We start from the raw sequence: 19,196 nt of genomic DNA on the forward strand, positions 1-19,196 counted from the left end.
TAAAGTGCATAGTTCCATTCAGGTAAGTTGGACCAGAACCGTTTAGGGCAGTGGTTCTCAACCTGGGTCCCCAGATGTTTTTGGCCGTCAACTCCCAAAAATCCTAACAGCTGGTAAACTGGCTGGGATTTCTGGGAGTTGTAGGCCAAAAACATCCGGGGACCCCAGGTTGAGAACCACTGGTTTAGGTCTTTATAGGACAAGACCAGCACTTTGAATTGGGCTCAGCAGCATATCCGCAGCCAGTGGAGCCGACGCAACGGAGGAGTTGTGTGCTCCCTGTCGCGCCTCAGAGTAGATTCTCCTTCCTGAAGAACACCAAACTGCACACAGCCAGAAGTCTTTATAGTTTATTAAAAATAAAAGGTTTTTTGGTCGTGTCAGGAGTGACTTGAGAAACTGCAAGTCTCTTCCGGTATGAGAGAATTGGCCGTCTGCAAGGACGTTGCCCAGGGGACATCGCCCGGATGATTTGATGTAAAAGGTTAAAAGTTTTTAAAAGCAAAGGTAATGTTTCAAAAGATCGATATAAAAAAGCACTTTGAAGATTAATCCAAAAATGCACCAGCAAAACAAAAACCCAAGAGAACCTGACAACATGAACACAAGGACTGCAAGATAATCCATACAAGCAAAGGCAAGCTTCTAGTTAAACACAAAGTTGCTTTGACAAAGATTTGGTCTCAAACACACTGCTTAAAACCCTTTGCCAAACATGAAGGCGTTTCTCTGGCCTCCTTCTTGTTAGCTATTCTCACACTCCTTCGAACTCTGAATTCCAAACGGTCAGCCCAATCTAAGTTTCCCATTTCGTCAAGTTCAATCTGTTCGTTAGTGTCAGCCTGTTTCCCTGCTTGCTCGTTATCATTATCAGGCTGAGAACTTTCCTCCTTCTCTGAGTCAAACTGCACCTGCTCCTGGCTATTTTCAGAATCAACACTCTCCTTGCTATGGGAAACTGCACTTCTTCACTGTCTATAACAGGGGCATTTTGAACCAGGCTGTGAACCTGAGTCCCATCATCCTCATCAGAGACATTCTGTGGTTCCAGCTGAGTCACAACACTCCCTGTACGCCACTCCAGTGAGGAATCTGGCCACTGCCCCTTGGACTACTTGGAGCTTTGGGGCCATCTTCAGAGGCAACCCCACACAGAGTATGTTGCAGTAGTCTATACGAGATAGACTACTACACCTGGAATATTGTGTCCAATTCTGGGCACCACAATTCAAGAGAGATATTGACAAGCTGGAATATGTCCAGAGGAGGGCGACTAAAATGATCAAGGGTCTGGAGAACAAGCCCTATGAGGAGCGGCTAAAGGAGCTGGGCATGTTTAGCCTGAAGAAGAGAAGGCTGAGAGGAGACATGATGAGGGCCATGTATAAATATGTGAGAGGAAGCCACAGGGAGGAGGAGGAGGGAGCAAGCTTGTCTTCTGCTTCCTTGGAGACTAGGATGCAATGGAACAATGGCTTCAAACTACAAGAGAGGAGATTCCATCTGAACATGAGGAAGAACTTCCTGACTGTGAGAGCCGTTCAGCAGTGGAACTCTCTGCCCCAGAGGGAGTGTGGTGGAGGCTCCTTCTTTGGAAGCTTTGAAACAGAGGCTGGATGGCCATCTGCCAGGGGTGATTTGAATGCAACATTCCTGCTTCTTGGCAGAATGGGGTTGGACTGGATGATGGCCCAGGAGGTCTCTTCCAACTCTTGGATTCTAGGATTCTATGAGATGTAACAAGAGCATAGACCACTGTGGCCAGGTAGTGGCAACCACACATGCACATAGACCCCGGGGCAACCATGGTGAGAACTTATGCTGCTGATATACTGGCAAGGACCACTTGCCCGCCCCACTCTCTCCTCCTCACAGGGTGGGTTCTCCTGACCCTAGATCAGGCATGGGGAACCTTCGGCCCTCCAGGTGTGGTGGACTTCAACTCCTACAATTCCTTGAGGCCAAGGTAAGCCTTTGGGGCGAATGCCGAGCCTCAAGGAATTGTGGGAGTTGAAGTCCACCACACCTGGAGGGCCGAAGGTTCCTAACCCCTGCCCTAGATCATTCAAGTCGCCCTTCTCTGGACACATCTCAGCTTAGAGTCAAGATCTCCCTCTGTTCAAAATGCCACCACAAAGGGACCCCTTGGCCCGCTCTGCCTGCCTCTGGTGCCTTTGAAGCAGGCACGGGCCAACTTGGGACCCAAGATGACCCCGCCCTGCTTTGAAGCCTCCCTGCTCCTGGGCGCCCAATCCTGCGCTCACACACCCTCTGCCAACTCCTATTTCTCCCCAGCGTGGCCCCCCAGCACCCACTTCCCTGTATCTCTCTCCTCACGGCACCCGGAGAGCCTGTTTAATCTTCCCAGCGCTTTCATCTCCGGGTGACTGCTGCCATGTCAGATCTTCTGCACTTTCGTAGACAGTTTACAGGAGTTCTTTTGTGTTAACACAAGGGGCTGGCATGGGAGTGTTTCCTGGGGAGGTGGGTGGGAGATTCATCCATTCGGAAAGGAAGGATGGGGAAGCCAACGGCAGGTCCATGACCGAGCTGCGGCCCTCCTTCCTTCAGAGGGGTGCAAGCTCAGAGACCGCCTTGAGGAGGGTCTCCATCTTTCAGCAAGGACAAGAAGAGCGTGCTCAGGGATGGTCCCAGCACCAGTGCAGCCAGGAGCAGTCAAGCTCTTTTCTGCCCCCCCCCCCCCACTTCCCCAACCCATTCCGATCTCAGGTCCCCGGGAAGAAGGGATGCATACAGCGCCAACAAGAACCGGAAAAACCCAGTCTGACCGAAGGCCAGGTTTCGGCCACTGGCAAATGCTCAGCCTGCCCCATCTGGGTCGTGAGGCTTCCCTTCACATCCCGAGGCTGCCCCAGCCTCACAGGGTACAAGGCCAGCAGTGGGAGCAGTACAGAGTGACGGGATTCCTGTCCAAAGGTCACCGTGTTAGGGATTCTTCAACTTTCGAGAAGGAAGGGGAGCAGGGAAGTGCTCAGGAATTGGAGGGAGAAGAAGAATCAGACGATGAGGCTTTCAAGTGCCCACATTTCTAGAAAGACAAAAGGAGGGAGAGCACAGACGGCATTCAGCTAGAATAGCTGCTAGAAACGCTGAGCTAATTGGGAGCCGCCCTAGCACCTCCTGCGTGGGGAATTCAGGGCTATAAATTAGGAGCAGTCAGCTTTCGCTGGTAACAACAACTCTGATGCTGATGTTTTTACTCCAATTGAACCTGCTTTGTGTCTGCTGCTAAGGACTTGGTGATCATGAAAGACTGCTGTTTCTTTTGGGACTTTGTAAGAGACTTTAAGTTGTGTCTGCATTAAGACTTCCTTGCTTTCTTTTGCATTTTCAACTGCATTTGCTTATCCTTTGTGTTTGCTGAAGTAAAGCATTTTTCTTTTTACTTTCAACATTGTCTAAAGGCTGTTTTTGAAGGGCAACTCAGGACACCCAGCAACATACGGCCGGCCAGCATCCAGCCAATGGTGAGGAGTAGTGGGCGGAGCAGACCCACCCTATCTGGTATGTGAGGGAAGCCCCCTTCTTCCATTCAGAGCCACCTGAGGTCCCACGATTTCACCTCCGCACATCCATCCCCAAGTCCCATGCCAGGCAAGGCAGTTGCTCTTCTCAGAGCCTTATGGAGGGCTGAGGACAGGAAAGGGGGGCCCAGGAGCCACAACAGGAAGGCGCTTGGCAGAGAGCAAGCAACATTCAAGGACACAAACACAGGAAGGGGATCCACCCTGACCCATCCCACCCCCTCCGTTCTCTCTCAATGCCCTTCAGGGTTTGAAACAGACTTCCTGCATTGCACAGCACAGGCTTCCCTCCCTCTAGACTGCATTCCCCCCCCCCCCCCCCGGAACTGCATTCCCAAGAAGAGAGAAGGAGGCACCTGCCGGGTCCCGGCCCTCCCCACCCCCTGTCCCCAGTGAGGCTTCCCCCGAGAGAAGCGGGGTCCCAGCTGGAAGCAGCAGGCAAGGGGCTGCAAAGGGAGACCTACTTGTTGGCACGGATTCCTTCCCGGCGACTGGCCAGTCCTTCCGCCACCAGCGACTCTGCAATGTTCTCCCCGGTTGTGTCTGGCGAGAAAAGACAAGGCGCATCAGCAGAGGGGAAGGAGAGGAGGCCCAGAGGCAAGGGGAGCCAAGGGGGCCAAGGGGAGCCAATGGCCCACTCAAGTCATCACAAGGCCCAAGGCAGGCCCACCAGTGCCACCACCAAAGCCAGGCCTGAAGAGGAAGCCCCCAGGCACTCGGCTCGTTTCAGTGCGGTGTAGTGTTTTGAACACTGGGCTACGACTCTGGAGACAGAGTCCCACTGGGTGGCCCTGGGCAAGCCACACACTCTTGGCTTCAGAAGAAGGCAGTGGGAGCCGCCCTCTGGACACATCTCTTCAAGAGAAGCCCAGGGGAGGCTTCGGCCAGAAGAGACTTGAACCTGCACGGCCAACTGAGATCAGGTCAGCCTGGGACAGGGGCATCTTCAAAGGGACACGGCAGATGGGCCAGGCACCCCTCTCCCTGCGGAAACAACGACACCTCTGGGGTGAGTGGTGGGCTGATTAACAAAAGACCCTCCCCATAAATGTACAGCAGAGTAACTTATCAGCAGCAGTGTGAATCAGCTCACCAGTTGCCCAAAGTGACAAAAAGAACAAAAACACTAGGGCTGTCCAAACACGGAAAAATTTGTTTCTAAACTCGATTCGTTTTTAGGGGTTTTTTGCGTTTCCTTATTTAAAAGAATTCCGAAATTTTCCTTGAAAAAAGTTCGATATTTACGAAATTTCGGAAATCAAAAACCAATTACGAAACAATTACGAATCGATTACGAATCGATTCGTTAATGGCGGCCGCGATCGCGCAATACGCTAAAAAAACTTCTGAAGCTTCCCTCTCCCTCTGTTGTTGACTGTTGGTGTGATAATTATATTTTTTTTCACTGAGAAAACAAACAGCAACCCTAAAACTTGCACCAGACATGCGGAAATAATAATGAAACATTTATGAATCAATAACGAATCAATAACAAATCAATAACGAAACAATTATGAAACAATTACGAAACGAATTGGAAAAATTTGTTTCGTTTTTTAGTTGCTCCTGAATGGTTCAATATCGCTTCGTTATCAAAAAAATAACGAATTTTTAACGAATGACGAAATTACGAAACGAAACCGCCCAGCCCTAAAAAACACACAGGTCAAGGTTCTCTCTTCCTTTGGTGGCCCTGCTTTGTAGTAAAATAATATAGTTGCACTATTTACAACAACAAAGTGTCCATAACACACACAAATACACAGTAGCTTTAGCCACAATAGCCTTCACACTGGAGCTTTCTCACACGAGGCTTCTCTCACACAGAGGTTTACCTCACACTCCTCAGGACGACACCAGCTTTGGCCTAATGACTCTAACAGGCTTCAGCGTACTCACTCTTTTCTTCATAGTAAAATAATATGGTTGCACTATTTACAAGAACTAAGTTACAATGCCACAAATAAACAAACACACAGTAGCTTTACACACAGTAGCCTTTATACAGGAGTTTTCTCACACGAGGCTTCTCTCACACAGAGATTTACCTCACACTCCTCAGGATGACACTAGCTTTGGCCTAATGAGTCTAACAGGCTTCGGCCTACTCACTCTTTTCTTCATAGTAAAATAATATGGTTGCACTATTTACAAGAACTAGGTTAGCATGACACAAATAAACAAATACACAGCAGCCTTCACACTGGAGCTTTCTCACATGAGGCTTCTCTCACACAGAGGTTTACCTCACACTCCTCAGGATGACACCAGCTTTGGCCTAATGACTCTAACAGGCTTCGGCCTACTCACTCTTTTCTTCATAGTAAAATAATATGGTTGCACTATTTACAGGAACTAGGTTACCATGACACAAATAAACAAATACACAGCAGCCTTCACACTGGAGCTTTCTCACACGAGGCTTCTCTCACACAGAGGTTTACCTCACACTCCTCAGGACGACACTAGCTTTGGCCTAATGACTCTAACAGGCTTCAGCCTACTCACTCTTTTCTTTATAGTAAAATAATATGGTTGTACTGTTTACAAGAATTAGGTTTCCATAACACAAATAAACAAATACACAGTAGCTTTTCACACAGGAGTTTTCTCACACGAGGCTTCTCTCACACAGAGGTTTACCTCACACTCCTCAGGACGACACTAGCTTTGGCGTAATGACTCTAATGGGCTTTGGCCTACTCACTCTTTTCTTTATAGTAAAATAATATGGTTGCACTATTTACAAGAACTAGGTTAGCATGACACAAATAAACAAATACACAGTAGCTTTTCACACAGGAGTTTTCTCACACAAGGCTTCTCTCACACAGAGGTTTACCTCACACTCCTCAGGACGACACTAGCTTTGGCGTAATGACTCTAACAGGCTTCGGCTTACTCACTCTTTTAGTGGTTGACTCACCTTTTTGTAATTAAAAAAAGCCAGCTAATTTTTAATATTTCTGACAACACCCCCCTACCCCCCTCCCAGCAACGAGGGGCAGCCCACGACCAGTTCAGGCAGCAGTGCCCACGTCAATGTCTTTGGGGGAGGGAGAGGGTGTTCATTAGGGAAGATCCATCTCCTTGGCGAGGCCGTGGCTGTCACGCAGCAGCAGCATCAGCAGCATCAGCAGCCGGGAGACAGAGACAGAGCGCAACATGACATAAAAATCCTTAATGTGGCAAGGAACAAGTGGAGAGATAACCGGAACAGAAACCGCCGGCCGAGAGCAGCCTCGCCGCCAAACAAAGAACTCGGAAGATTTATGTCCGGCATCCCGCTCAGACAATGTGACAAATATACTACCGCTGGGGACTGGCTGCGCGGGGAGATTGGCCGCGGCTGCTCAAGCGCTGCAGCGAGCACTCTTGCAAGAAGCACAGCGGGAGAGGGAGGGGAGTGGGGGAGGAGGGGGGCGTGGGGAGTGGGGGGGAGAGGGACAAGGGCAGGGCAAGGACCCATCGAAAGAGAGAGAGGGGGGGGAACAGGGGGGCTCTTTGCCACCCGCAGGAGGCTGCGCACCAAGGCTCGAGGGGCACGGAGGATGAGGAGGACGAGGGCAACCCACCTGAGACTCAACTGGCCCAAGAGCAAGCATGGGCAACCTTGGGACCTCCCTCCCTCTCTCCAGGTGTTTTGCACTTAAACACCTACCAGATGTTAGGAATTGTGGGAGTTGAAGTCCAATACACCTGGAGGGAGGGCCCAAGGTTCTGGCCACGGTGGTCCACGCTCTTGTTACATCCCGGACAGACTACTGCAACGCACTCTACGTGGGGTTGCCCTTGAAGACTGTTCGGAAACTCCAACTAGTCCAGCGTGCGGCAGCCAGATTGCTCACCGGAGCGACATACAGGGAGCATACCACCCCCCTGTTGTGCCAGCTCCACTGGCTGCCGGTTCAATTCCGAGCACAATTCAAGGTGCTGGTCTTGACCTACAAAACCCTGTATGGTTCCGGTCCAGTGTATCTGTCCGAACGTATCTCTCTCTACGTCCCACCTCGGAGTTTGAGATCATCTGGGGAGGCCCTGCTCTCGACCCCACCACTCTCACAAGTGAGGCTGGTGGGGACGAGAAGCAGAGCCTTCTCAGTGGTGGCCCCCCACCTGTGGAATTCACTCCCGGGGGAAATCAGAACAGCACCAACCCTCCTCTCCTTCAGGAGGAGGGTGAAGACATGGCTGTGGAACCAGGCCTTTGGGCAACCAGGCAATTAGACAATGACAACCAAATAAGACAATCAGATGTGTAAGATCGGCAGGATTGTCGAAATAGAACCAAAACAGACCTTTGAGTTAATTGTACACTGATGGGTAGGAGGAAGTTCCAGGTTTGTATTGTTTTTACTGATTTTATCATTTTACTGATTTTATTGGATAATGTTGAATTGTGGGAATTTGTACTGTTATATTTTTTGTGATGATTGTTTGTGTAGCAGGCGTCTAAGTGCGCCTTGCAGCTGTAAGCCGCCCTGGGTCCCCTTCGGGGTGAGAAGGGCGGGGTACAAGAACCCCAAATAAATAAATAAATAAGGTTGCCCCTGCCTGCCCTTGGGCCAGTTGAGGCTCAGGTGGGTTGCCCTCATCCTCATCCTCCATTCCCTCAGGCCTTGGGTTAGGGTTGGGGTGGAGCCTCCTGAGGGTGGCAAAGAGCCTACCTCTTCCTCTCTCTCTCTCTCTCTCTCTCTCTCCGCCCCCCTGTGGGTCCTTGCCCTGCCCTTATGCCCCCCTCCCCCCCCCCCCATCCCCTTCTGCTGAGCCCGTCTCCTCTGCCCACTGCGGAAACTAAGTTCCTCTGGGGAGGCCCTACTCTCGGTCCCACCACCATCACAGGTGCATTTGGTGGGGACGAGAGAAAGGCAGGGCCTTCTCAGTGGTGGCCCCTCAATTATGGAACTCCCTTCCTGGCAATATTAGCTCAGCCCCCTCCCTCCTGTCCTTCAGAAGGATTGTGTGGGTGCAAGTCTTTGGGGCAAAATGGTGTCCTGAGATGGCTTTTAAGCCACTGATTTTAAAGGGGATCTAAGAGATTTTAATGTTTGTTTATATTTATGGTTGTGTGTCCCAGCATTGAATGTTTGCCGTATAGATGTTGCGCTCCACTCAGAGTCGGCGGGGTGAGAAGGGCGGAATAGACATGTTTCAAATAAATCAATAATACTGCCTGCCCAAGAGGGCCACAGGGCCACCTTGGGGCCCCAGCCCCTGCCCTGCCCTGCCAGAGGCACAGCGCAACACGGCTACACAGCCACACAAGCCAGAGCGCATGGTGGAGGGGAAGAAACAAGACCAGAGCCGAACTCGGTCTAATTCAAAGCAGACGGTTGCTGTTGCTCTTTACTGGAAAGAAGAGCAGTGCAAATGGAGCCAGAGGATGGAAGAGATGAGACGTGGCACTTTGGCCCCCAACCCCAAAATGAATGGGATCTGAAGGAATCCGAGTGGGAAAGAGACCTTCTGCTCAACGCTGACGTTTGTTTGTTTTTTCCCATGTCAGGAGCAACTTGAGAAACTGCAAGTCGCTTCTGGTGTGAGAGAATTGGCCGCCTGCAAGGACGTTGCCCAGATGTTTTGATGTTTTCCCATCCTTGTGGGTGGGAGGCTTCTCTCATGTCCCTGAATAGGGAGCTGGAGCTGACAGAGGGAGCTCACCCCGCTTTTCCCTGGGTTCGAAGCACTGACCTGTTGGGCAGCAAGTCCTGGCGGCACTTCCCTGACAAGCCACCCGTCTTCCATTTCTCCGCAGTGGGAGCGTGCCTCCTCACCTGGGACACTGGCTATAGGAGGTGCCTGCTGAAGCCACCCCAAAAGCCTCTTCCACAAGGCCCTCCCCCCCCCCCCGGCCAGAGCAGGAAGCATCCTGCAATGGGGAGGAGGGGTCAAGCGCCTGGTCATTCTGGATGGAATGGGGCACCCCCTCCCACTCACACACACCCCTCATTCTTCCCCGCTGGAATGCTTTTGCTGGAGTCTTCTTCATGGCCTCATAAATCAGTTAATTTAGCCTCCCCACACTTTAAGGTGGTACCTTATTTTCCTACTTGACAGATGCAACTGTCTTTCGGGTTGCAAAGGTCGACAACAGGCTACACACAGTTGGTTGGAAACCCACTCCAAGCCGGGCTGGCTTCGAACTCATGACCTTTTGTTCAGAGTGATCTTAATGCAGCTGACTCCCAGCCAGCTGCGCCACAATCCCAGTATATGGAATGCCTCCCCCCCTTTGGAAGCCCAATGGGGCAAGACATGGCAATGGGGGGGGGGGGACAGGGGTCCAAAAGAAAGCACTTCCTCAAACACCCAGGTGCTGAAGCGAACGGGGGGGGGGGGGACCTGTGTTGTGACAAAGACAAGGCCTGAAACTGGGGGTCTGGGGGCTCCAAGGGTAAGCTTCTTTGTACCTCGCCACCACCCCCTCCCCAAGGGGCGGCTCACAAAAGCGCTTCAAAGTGCCGCATACAGGGTCCATCCTGCGCCAAACTCCCGCCATTCAGAGACCCCCCCCCCCGACCCCCAAACATCCTTCCTCTTCCAAACCACACAAGACACTTCAGGTCAGGCAAATGCATGGCCACCTAAAAACCACAAAGAAGAGCCAAGCTGGCCTTCTCTTTCGTCACTTACTGGCAAGGCTATTGTGGGGGGGGGGAGGGGGGGTAGGGGTTCAACCCCCCCCCCCCCCCAAATTTTGAAGGTTAAAAAACAAACCTGGTGTTTACTCATGGATTTCAACTGGTGGACCACACCCCCATCCTGCTAAGTCTATGAGCAGCAAACATTAAATTGATTTACTTATAAAATATAGAGTGAACCATACTAATTAAATTGTGTTGTATAATGGAACTACTCTTCCATTATACAATGGAAGAGGCAACCCCACGTAATAGCCTCAAAATACGTGCAATCGGTCTTTGGAACTGCCCAAGCCCCTGCCACCCCTTCCTTCCTTCCTTCCCTGCCGCCATCACACTGCCCAGCCCCCCCCCCTCGCTCTCGCCTCTCACCTTTGCCCAGGTAGACCATGCCGTACTCCCGGCCTTGCGCAGTCTTGTACTCGACCGTGAAGCAGACCTCCTTCCCGATGAGCTTCTTCCGGAGGAACTCCCGGGCGGGGAAGCCCCAGGGCTGAGGGAGGAAAGCCAGGGAGACACTTGGGGTCACTGGCGTCCAGGTCAAGCCCCCCTCCCCTTCCCCAGCATCCTTCTCTCTGAGGAAGGCTTCGCATTGCCCGTCTCCCTTGCAGCCATGCCCAAGGCGAAATTCGTGAAAGGACAGCCATGAGCCTCCAGCAATACACACACACAGAGGCGGATGCATATCCAAGGGGCCCCCAAAGCCAACATGAAGTCCGGCAAAGCAGGAGAGTGAGGTCAAAGGACTGAGGGTGGGGCACATCACATAAGGCAGTGTTTCTCAACCTGGGGGTCGGGACCCCTGTGGGGGTCGCGAGGGGGTGTCAGAGGGGTCACCAAAGACCATCAAGAAACATAGTATTTTCTGTTGGTCATGGGGGTTCTGTGTGGAAAGTTTGGTCCAATTCTATCATTGGTGGGGTTCAGAATGCTATTTCATTGTGGGTGAACTATAAATCCCAACAACTACCACTCCCAAATGGCAAGGTCTATTTTCTCCAAACTCTGCCAATGTTCATATTTGGGCATATTGAGTATTTGTGCCAAGTTTGATCCAGATCCATCATTGCTCGAGTCCACAGTGTTCTCTCAACTACAAGAGAGGAGATTCCATCTGAACATGAGGAAGAACTTCCTGACTGCGAGAGCCGTTCAGCAGTGGAACTCTCTGCCCCGGAGGGAGTGTGGTGGAGGCTCCTTCTTTGGAAGCTTTTAAGCAGAGGCTGGATGGCCATCTGTCAGGGGTGCTTTGAATGCAATATTCCTGCTTCTTGGCACAATGGGGTTGGACTGGATGATGACCCAGGAGGTCTCCTCCAACTCTAGGATTCTATGTTCAGCAGTGGAACTCTCTGCCCCGGAGGGAGTGTGGTGGAGTCTCCTTCTTTGGAAGCTTTTAAACAGAGGCTGGATGGCCATCTGTCGGGGGTGATTCGAATGCAATATTCCTGCTTCTTGGCAGAATGGGGTTGGACTGGATGATGGCCAGGAGGTCTCTCCCAACTCTTTGATTCTAGGATTCTATGATTCTATGATCTGGATGTAGGTGAACTACAACTCCAAAAACACAAGGTCAATGTCCAGCAGACCTTCCCAGTATTTTCTCTTGGTCATGGGAATTCTGTGTGCCAAGTTTGATTCAATTCCATCATTGGTGGAGTTCAGAAGGCTCTTTGATTGTAGGTAAACTATAAATCCCAGCAACTCCAGCATTACGAAATGACAAAATCAATCACCCCTAATCCCACCAGTATTCAAATTTGGGCGCATCAGGTATTTGTGCCCAATTTGGTCCAGTGACTGAAAATACATCCTGCATATCAGATATTTACATGACGATTCATAACAGGAGCAAAATGACAATAATGAAGTAGCAATGAAAATAATGTTATGGTTGGGGGTCACCACAACACGAGGAATTGCATTAAGGGGTCGCAGTATGAGGAAGGTTGAGAAACACTGACATAAGGAGTAGTGAAGGGGGATGCAGCCGGCAAAGCCCCCATCTGCAAGAACGGCTGCGTTCCAGGGGCATCACTTTTCATCTTCTAACACCCAGGCATGCCAGGTATAGTTCCTCACTACTGAACACACCACAACACAGAGGTATACAAGTGGTGGGCGTGGGGCGCGCATTGCCTGTGTGGGGAGCACTCCTGAGCTGAGGCTAACCCTGAGCGACCACGGAGGCTCGCTCCCACTCAACTCTCCTTTCAAGAGACTGCTTGGAGACCATGCTCCCAAGCATGTTCTGCCACCAAGCCCGGTGGTCTCTAGGCCTGGCTCTAGGTTCGGGAGGGGCTCCGGCCAACCCAAGGGAGGGGGGGGGGTCCATCCAACCGCACAGAGGAGCTGCAGCACAGTGGGGGGGCGCAGCCACCACTCATGGCGCCCACAGGGGAGTGGGGCAGGCTCAGCGCAAGAGGAAGCGTCTTCTGCCCAGGTTAATATGGGTCACATTTCTCCCCACACCTTTCTCCCGCTAGAGAGGTCTGGGCTGCCAATTGCCAGCAGGCCGGCTGCCCAACTCTCCTTGGGGGGGGGGGGCACAGCCTCGGCCACTTGGGCCCCTCCAGAAGGAAAAAGAGTGCCCTGAGGTTCACCCCACTCAAGAGGGCCACAGCCAAGAGGAGCCCCCCGCACCCAGGAAACGCAACCTACCTCGTCTGGCGTATCCTTGCCATCAGGTTGCCCGGCAGCGGCTCTGCGCGCAAGGTTCCCGGCCCGGATGTTGCTGAGGTTGATCTGCCTCTCCGGAGGCGGCCCTCCACGCGGCTGTCCCCGGACAATGATGGCGCAGCCGGAGAGAACCTGGAGGGGAGGAAACGTGATGAGATGTGGCGGCAAAAAGACTCAATGGGATCTTGGCCTGCATCAATAGGAGCCTAGTGTCTAGATCCAGGGAAGTCCTGCTCCCCATGCTCTATTCTGCCTTGGTTAGACCACTTTACCTGGAATATTGTGTCCAATTCTGGGCACCACAATTCAAGAGAGATATTGACTCTAAGCTGGAATGTGTCCAGAGGAGGGCGACTAAAATGATCAAGGGTCTGGAGAACAAGCCCTATGAGGAGCGGCTTAAGGAGCTGGGCATGTTTAGCCTGAAGAAGAGAAGGCTGAGAGGAGATATGATGAGGGCCATGTATCAATATGTGAGAGGAAGCCACAGGGAGGAGGAGGGAGCAAGCTTGTTTTCTGCTTCCCTGGAGACTAGGATGCAATGGAGCAATGGCTTCAAACTACAAGAAATGAGAGTCCATCTGAACATGAGGAAGAACTTCCTGGCTGTGAGAGCCGTTCAGCAGTGGAACTCTCTGCCCCGGAGGGAGTGTGGTGGAGGCTCCTTCTTTGGAGGCTTTTAAACAGGGGCTGGATGGCCATCTGTCAGGGGTGCTTTGAATGCAATATTCCTGCTTCTTGGCAGAATGGGGTTGGACCGGATGGCCCATGAGGTCTCTTCCAACTCTAGGATTCTAGGATTCTATAACTTCCTGACTGTGAAAGCCATTCAGCAGTGGAACTCTCTGCCCTGGAGTGTGGTGGAGGCTCCTTCTTTGGAAGCTTTTAAACAGAGGCTGGGTGGCCATCTGTCAGGGGTGCTTTGAATGCAGAATTCTTGCTTCTTGGCAGAATGGGGTTGGACTGGATGATGGCCCAGGAGGTCTCTTCCAACTCTAGGATTCTATGATTCTATGAAAGGGCGTCTGTGGGGCCAGGGGCCGGCAAGGGGACCCACTCGGCACAGGGTCCGGAGGGCAGGCCGCGCTTGGCAGCCCCCCGGGAAAGCCCTGAGAGGAAGGCAACACTCCTGAAGGAAACCCAGGCAAGAAAAGCCTGCAGTGCGGCCAGAGTGGGTCAGGGGCAACTAGGAAGGCACATCCCAGGAAGAAAGGAACTCTTAGGCAGGGTCCGGGTTAGCGTCCAGGAGGAGACCACCCTCCCTAATGACGTGAGGGGCACGCTGTTCCGACACCAAAATTACAAGGTGAGTACAGAGGTTTGGGAGGACTACTCTTTGACCAAACACGGCATAGCTATGATGCAAGTCTCTAAAGGGGGCAAAGGTCACCTGTCTCCATTTCAGGCGGCTTCCTTTTCCTCCTCCCCCTCCCCTCCCCTCCCCAAATCCCAAGCCTCTGCTGAGACGAAACACCTCCCTTGCAAAGCCCATCCACGGAAGGAAGACGGGCCCCACAGCAACCACAGGCCGCCCCAGGCCTCGGCTTCTCCCTCCAGATGCTCTGGACTCCCAACTCCTCGGGCCCTTCAGCCATTTAAGTGGAAAAGGAAAGGGAAAAGGAAGGGGCTGTAAGGGATGGTGGGAGTCGGAGTACAAAACACCCAGAGAGAGGAGGGCACAGCTTGGCCCATTCCCGAGCCAGAGATGGGCAGGTCACCAGCCACAGCCGGGCAGGGAAGGGGGGCAACCAACGCCTCTCCAAATACGGCCAACCCATTGTTGGCTTGTTGGCATCGCCGGCTACGCAATGGCTCTTTTAATTTTACTTGAAATGAACTTGTGGTGTTTGCGTAAGCCGATGTCCATGTTTTACATTGAGTTAAGTTACTTGATAGGCTCTATTTACCATTTAATTTGTGGCTGCGCGTTTTGAGGCACTTTGTGCCATCTGTCAGCCGCCCCGAGTCCCTTTGGGGAGAGTAACGTTATGATCATTAATTTGACTACAGATGTCATAGAATCCTAGAATCCTAGAGTTGGAGGAGACCTCCTGGCCCATCATCCAGTCCAACCCCATTCTGCCAAGAAGCAGGAATATTGCATTCAAATCACCCCCGACAGATGGCCACCCAGCCTCTGCTTAAAAGCTTCCAAAGAAGGAGCCTCCACCACACTCCGGGGCAGAGAGTTCCACTGATGAACGACTCTCACAGTCAGGAAGTTCTTCCTCGTGTTCAGATGGAATCTCCTCTCTTGGAGTTTGAAGCCATGGCTCCATTGCGTCCTAGTCTCCAAACAAGCTTGCTCCCTCCTCCTCCCTGTGGCTTCCTCTCACATATTTATACCTGGCCCTCATCATGTCTCCTCTCAGCCTTCTCTTCTTCAGGCTAAACATGCCCAGCTCCTTAAGCTGCTCCTCATAGGGCTTGTTCTCCAGACCTTTTATCATTTTAGTTTGTTTTGGGACTGGTGAGGTTGTTATTGTACTTGTATTAGAATGGATGTTCTTGTTAAGGTACTGAATGTTTACCTTTTGTTGGCTGGAATCCACCCTGACCCCACCCCCACCCCTTCCCGGGCAGAGTGAGAAATAGGGCAGAAGACAACAAAAGTGATTTATTATTATTATTATTATTATTATTATTATTATTATTATTATGACTTTCCTGGAGATGTTTGAACACTGGATGAGAGGCTCCCCCCTGGGCACACACAAGGCAGGGTGGCCTGGAATAATAATAATAATAATAATAATAATAATAATAATAATACTTTATTTATATTCTGCCATCATCTCCCCGAAGGGACTCAGGGCAGCTGACATGAGGCCAAGCCCGTCAAATACAAATACAACAGGACATCAAGAAAACAAGCAAGCAAATAAAGCAAGATAAATAGTATAGCTAAACGTGGAAGGCGCTGAACAGACTGGGCTCGGGCACCACGAGATGCAGAGCCAACCTTAAGAGATGGGACCACCAAGTGGAGTCCATGACATGCAAGTGCGGAGAAGAGCAAACCACTGACCACCAACTACAGTGCAGCCTGGGCCCTGCCACATGCACCATGGGGGACCTTCTCGCAGCCACACCAGAGGCACTCCAAGTGGCCAGAAACTGGTCAAAGGACATTTAGTATCATGCCAAGTTTGCAAATTTTGTGTGTGCGTTTTTTAAATACATAACAACAGTGCTCTTGGTTGACGGCATGGAGTATCATTTGCCACCACCACCCCCGCTTGTCCCTTCCTTCCACAGTGGTCGTAGTGGCACCATGGGTTAATCTGCTGAGCTGCTCAACTTGCTGGCTGGAAGGTTGGTGGTTTGAATCCACAGGATGGGGTGAGCTCCCGTTGTTAGCCCCAGCTCCTGCCAGCCTAGCAGTTTGCAAACCTGCAGGTGTGAGTAGCTCAACAGGTACTGCCTTGTGGGAGGGGAGGTAAATGATGCTCCATGCAGCCATGCCGGTGTCCACATGACTTTGTCGTGTCAGGAGCGACCTGAGAAACTGCAAGTCGCTTCTGGTGTGAGAGAATTGGCCGTCTGCAAGGACGTTGCCCAGGGGATGTTGCCCGGATGATTTGATGTTTTATCATCCTTGTGGGAGGCTTCTTTCATGTCCCCTTTGTATGAGGAGCTGGAGCTGACAGAGGGAGCTCATCTGCTTCTCTCTGGATTCGAATCTGCAACCTGTTGGTCTTCAGTCCTGTTGGCACACTGCACCACTGGGGGCTCCACAGGGTTGGTGGTTCGAATCCGAACCACCAACCCGAAATACAACACCGCCTGAGCTCTGCAAGTGCAGCATTTTCCAGAATGAAGCAGAGAGTGTTTGAGGACCGGGACATCCGTAGGGAGACCAAGGGGCTTGTCTGTAAAGCCATTCCCCTCCCAACCCTGCTCTATGCCTGCGAAACATGGACTGTCTACAGATGTCACATGCAGCTCCTGGAACGATTCCATCAGCGCTGCCTCCGGAAAATCCTGCAAATCTCTTGGGAAGACAAGCGGACAAACGTCAACATGCTGGAAGAAGCAAAGACCACCAGCATTGAAGCGATGGTCCTCCAACATCAACTCCGCTGGGCCAGCCACGTTGTCCGGATGCCTGACCACCGTCTCCCAAAGCAGTTGCTCTACTCCGAACTCAAGAACGGAAAACGGAATGTTGTTGGACAGGAAAAGAGATTGAACGATGGGCTCAAAGCCAACCTTAAAAACTCTGGCATAGACACTGAGAACTGGAAAGCCCTGGCCCTTGACTGCTCCAGCTGGAGGTCAGCTGTGACCAGCAGTGCTACAGAATTCAAGGAGTTGAGGGTGAAAGAGAGAAAGGAGGAAGGCGTGTCAAGCTAACCCCGACCGGGACCGCCTTCCACCTGGAAACCAATGCCCACACTGCGAAAGAAGATGCAGAGCAAGAATAGGGCTCCACAGCCACATGCGGACCCACAGGGAAATCCATAATGGAAGACCATCTTACTCGTCCAATGAGGGATCGCCTAAGTAAGTAAGGTTCGAATCCACAGGATGGGGTGAGCTCCTACTGTTAGCCCCAGCTCCTGCCGACCTAGCAGTTTGCAAACATGCAGATGTGAGTGGCTCAGTGTCTTGGGGGGAAGGTAAATGATGCTGCGTGCAGACCTGACTCCGGAGGCGGCCAGGGACAAGGCAGGCTCTTGGGCTCAGAAAAGGAGGCGAGCCCCAGCAGAGGTGGAAGGGGGAGGCTTCCCTCCCTTGGCTGTGCGTGTTAGCCCCAGCTCCTGCCGACCTAGCAGTTTGCAAACAGGCAAATGTGAGTGGCTCAGTGTCTTGGGGGGAAGCTAAATGATGCTCCATGCAGACATGACTCTGGAGGCGGCTAGGGACAATGCCGGCTGTTGGGCTCAGAAAAGGAGGCGAGCCCCGAGTGCAGGAAGGGGAAGCCTTCCCTCCCTTGGTTGTGCTTGTTAGTAATGGGGGGGGGGTGCTCAACATCATTAGCCCCAGCTCCTGCCGACCTAGCAGTTTGCAAACATGCAGGTGTGAGTAGCTCATTGTCTTGGAGGGAACATAAATGATGCTCCATGCAGACATGACTCTGGAGGCGGCCAGGGACAAGGCCGGCTCTTTGGCTCAGAAAAGGAGGCGAGCCCAGCAGAGGCGGAAGGGGAAGGCTTCCCTCCCTTGGCTGTGTGTGTTAGCCCCAGCTCCTGCCGACCTAGCAGTTTGCAAACATCCAGATGTGAGTGGCTCACTGTCTTGGAGGGAACGTAAATGATGCTCCATGCAGACATGATCCTGGAGGCGGCCAGGGACAACGCTGGCTCTTAGGCTCAGAAAAGGAGGCGAGCCCAGCAGAGGCGGAAGGGGAAGGCTTCCCTCCCTTGGTTGTGCCTGTTAGTAATGGGGGGGGGGGGGGGAGTGTGCTCGACATCATTAGCCCCAGCTCCTGCCGACCTAGCAGTTTGCAAACATGCAGGTGTGAGTGGCTCAGTGTCTTGGGGGGAAGGTAAGTGATGCTCCATGCAGACCTGACTCTGGAGGCGGCTAGGGACAAGGCCGGCTCTTGGGCTCGGGAAAGGAGGCGAGCCCCAGAGTGCCAGAGGCGGAAGGGGAAGGCTTCCCTCCCTTGGCTGTGCCTGAGTCCCTCCCTGGCCCCTCCCTCCCACCGCCCTGGCACTCTGCACTTGCCCCGGAGCCCCCTCTCTCTCTCTCTCTCTCTGTGTGTCTCACCATCTTGACGATGCCGCGCTGGAGGGCGGGCGCCTGGGCCGGGGAGCCGGAGGAGGCGGAGGCGGAGGAGGAAGCAGCGTTGGTGCCGGCGGAGGACGCCATGGGGCCGGCGGGGATGCTCTCTCCTGCGAAGGAAGGAAGGAAGGAAGGGAAGAAGGGAAGAAGGGATTGAGAGAGGGCGGGCAGGAAGCGGCCGGGGAAGGGGGCGTGGCCGGGCGCCTTCAGCCAACCAGGGGGCGCCTCCCGGGGCCCCGCCCACCTCGCTCCGCCAGAGCCAATCCGCGCGGCCAGCGGCGCCCAGCGAGGGAAGGGCGGCGCCTTCAAACCACCGCGGGGGAGGGACTTCCGGGGCAGGCCGCCCGCCCGAAGGACACGTCGGCACACGCGCACGTGGGAGGCGAGGGCAGGGGAGAGGGGGGCGGGGCCTCCTCGAGCACGTGGTCCCAGCCGGGCAGCCCAGGCCCCGCCCCCTTGCTCCCAAGCAGCTCGACGGGGCGAACGCCCTCCCACTCCCAGGAATGATGGGAGCTGGAGTCCCCAAACACCGCGGGGAGGGGCTCCACACAGAACACGCCGCGGCCCTGTTGCAGGGAGCAGAGCCCGGATGGGCTCTGCT

At 52.9% G+C, this 19,196-nt stretch overlaps 1 protein-coding gene across 1 annotated transcript in view; it reads right to left on the reverse strand.

The window, feature by feature from the left end:
- SND1 (staphylococcal nuclease and tudor domain containing 1) overlaps positions 1 to 18,758 on the reverse strand; it is a 245,016-nt gene extending 226,258 nt beyond the window's left edge. Inside the window, exons 1-4 of the mRNA XM_067469434.1 lie at positions 18,581 to 18,758; positions 12,848 to 12,997; positions 10,559 to 10,679; positions 4,010 to 4,088 (exon numbers count right to left, since the gene is read on the reverse strand). Coding sequence (XP_067325535.1) covers positions 4,010 to 4,088; positions 10,559 to 10,679; positions 12,848 to 12,997; positions 18,581 to 18,682 — 452 coding nt within the window. The 5' untranslated portion in view covers positions 18,683 to 18,758. The remainder of the gene's footprint in view (positions 1 to 4,009; positions 4,089 to 10,558; positions 10,680 to 12,847; positions 12,998 to 18,580) is intronic.
- Positions 18,759 to 19,196: the final 438 nt, after the last annotated feature.

Source organism: Anolis sagrei, chromosome 5 (genome assembly GCF_037176765.1).
Source record: "Anolis sagrei isolate rAnoSag1 chromosome 5, rAnoSag1.mat, whole genome shotgun sequence".
NCBI lineage: Eukaryota > Metazoa > Chordata > Lepidosauria > Squamata > Dactyloidae > Anolis > Anolis sagrei.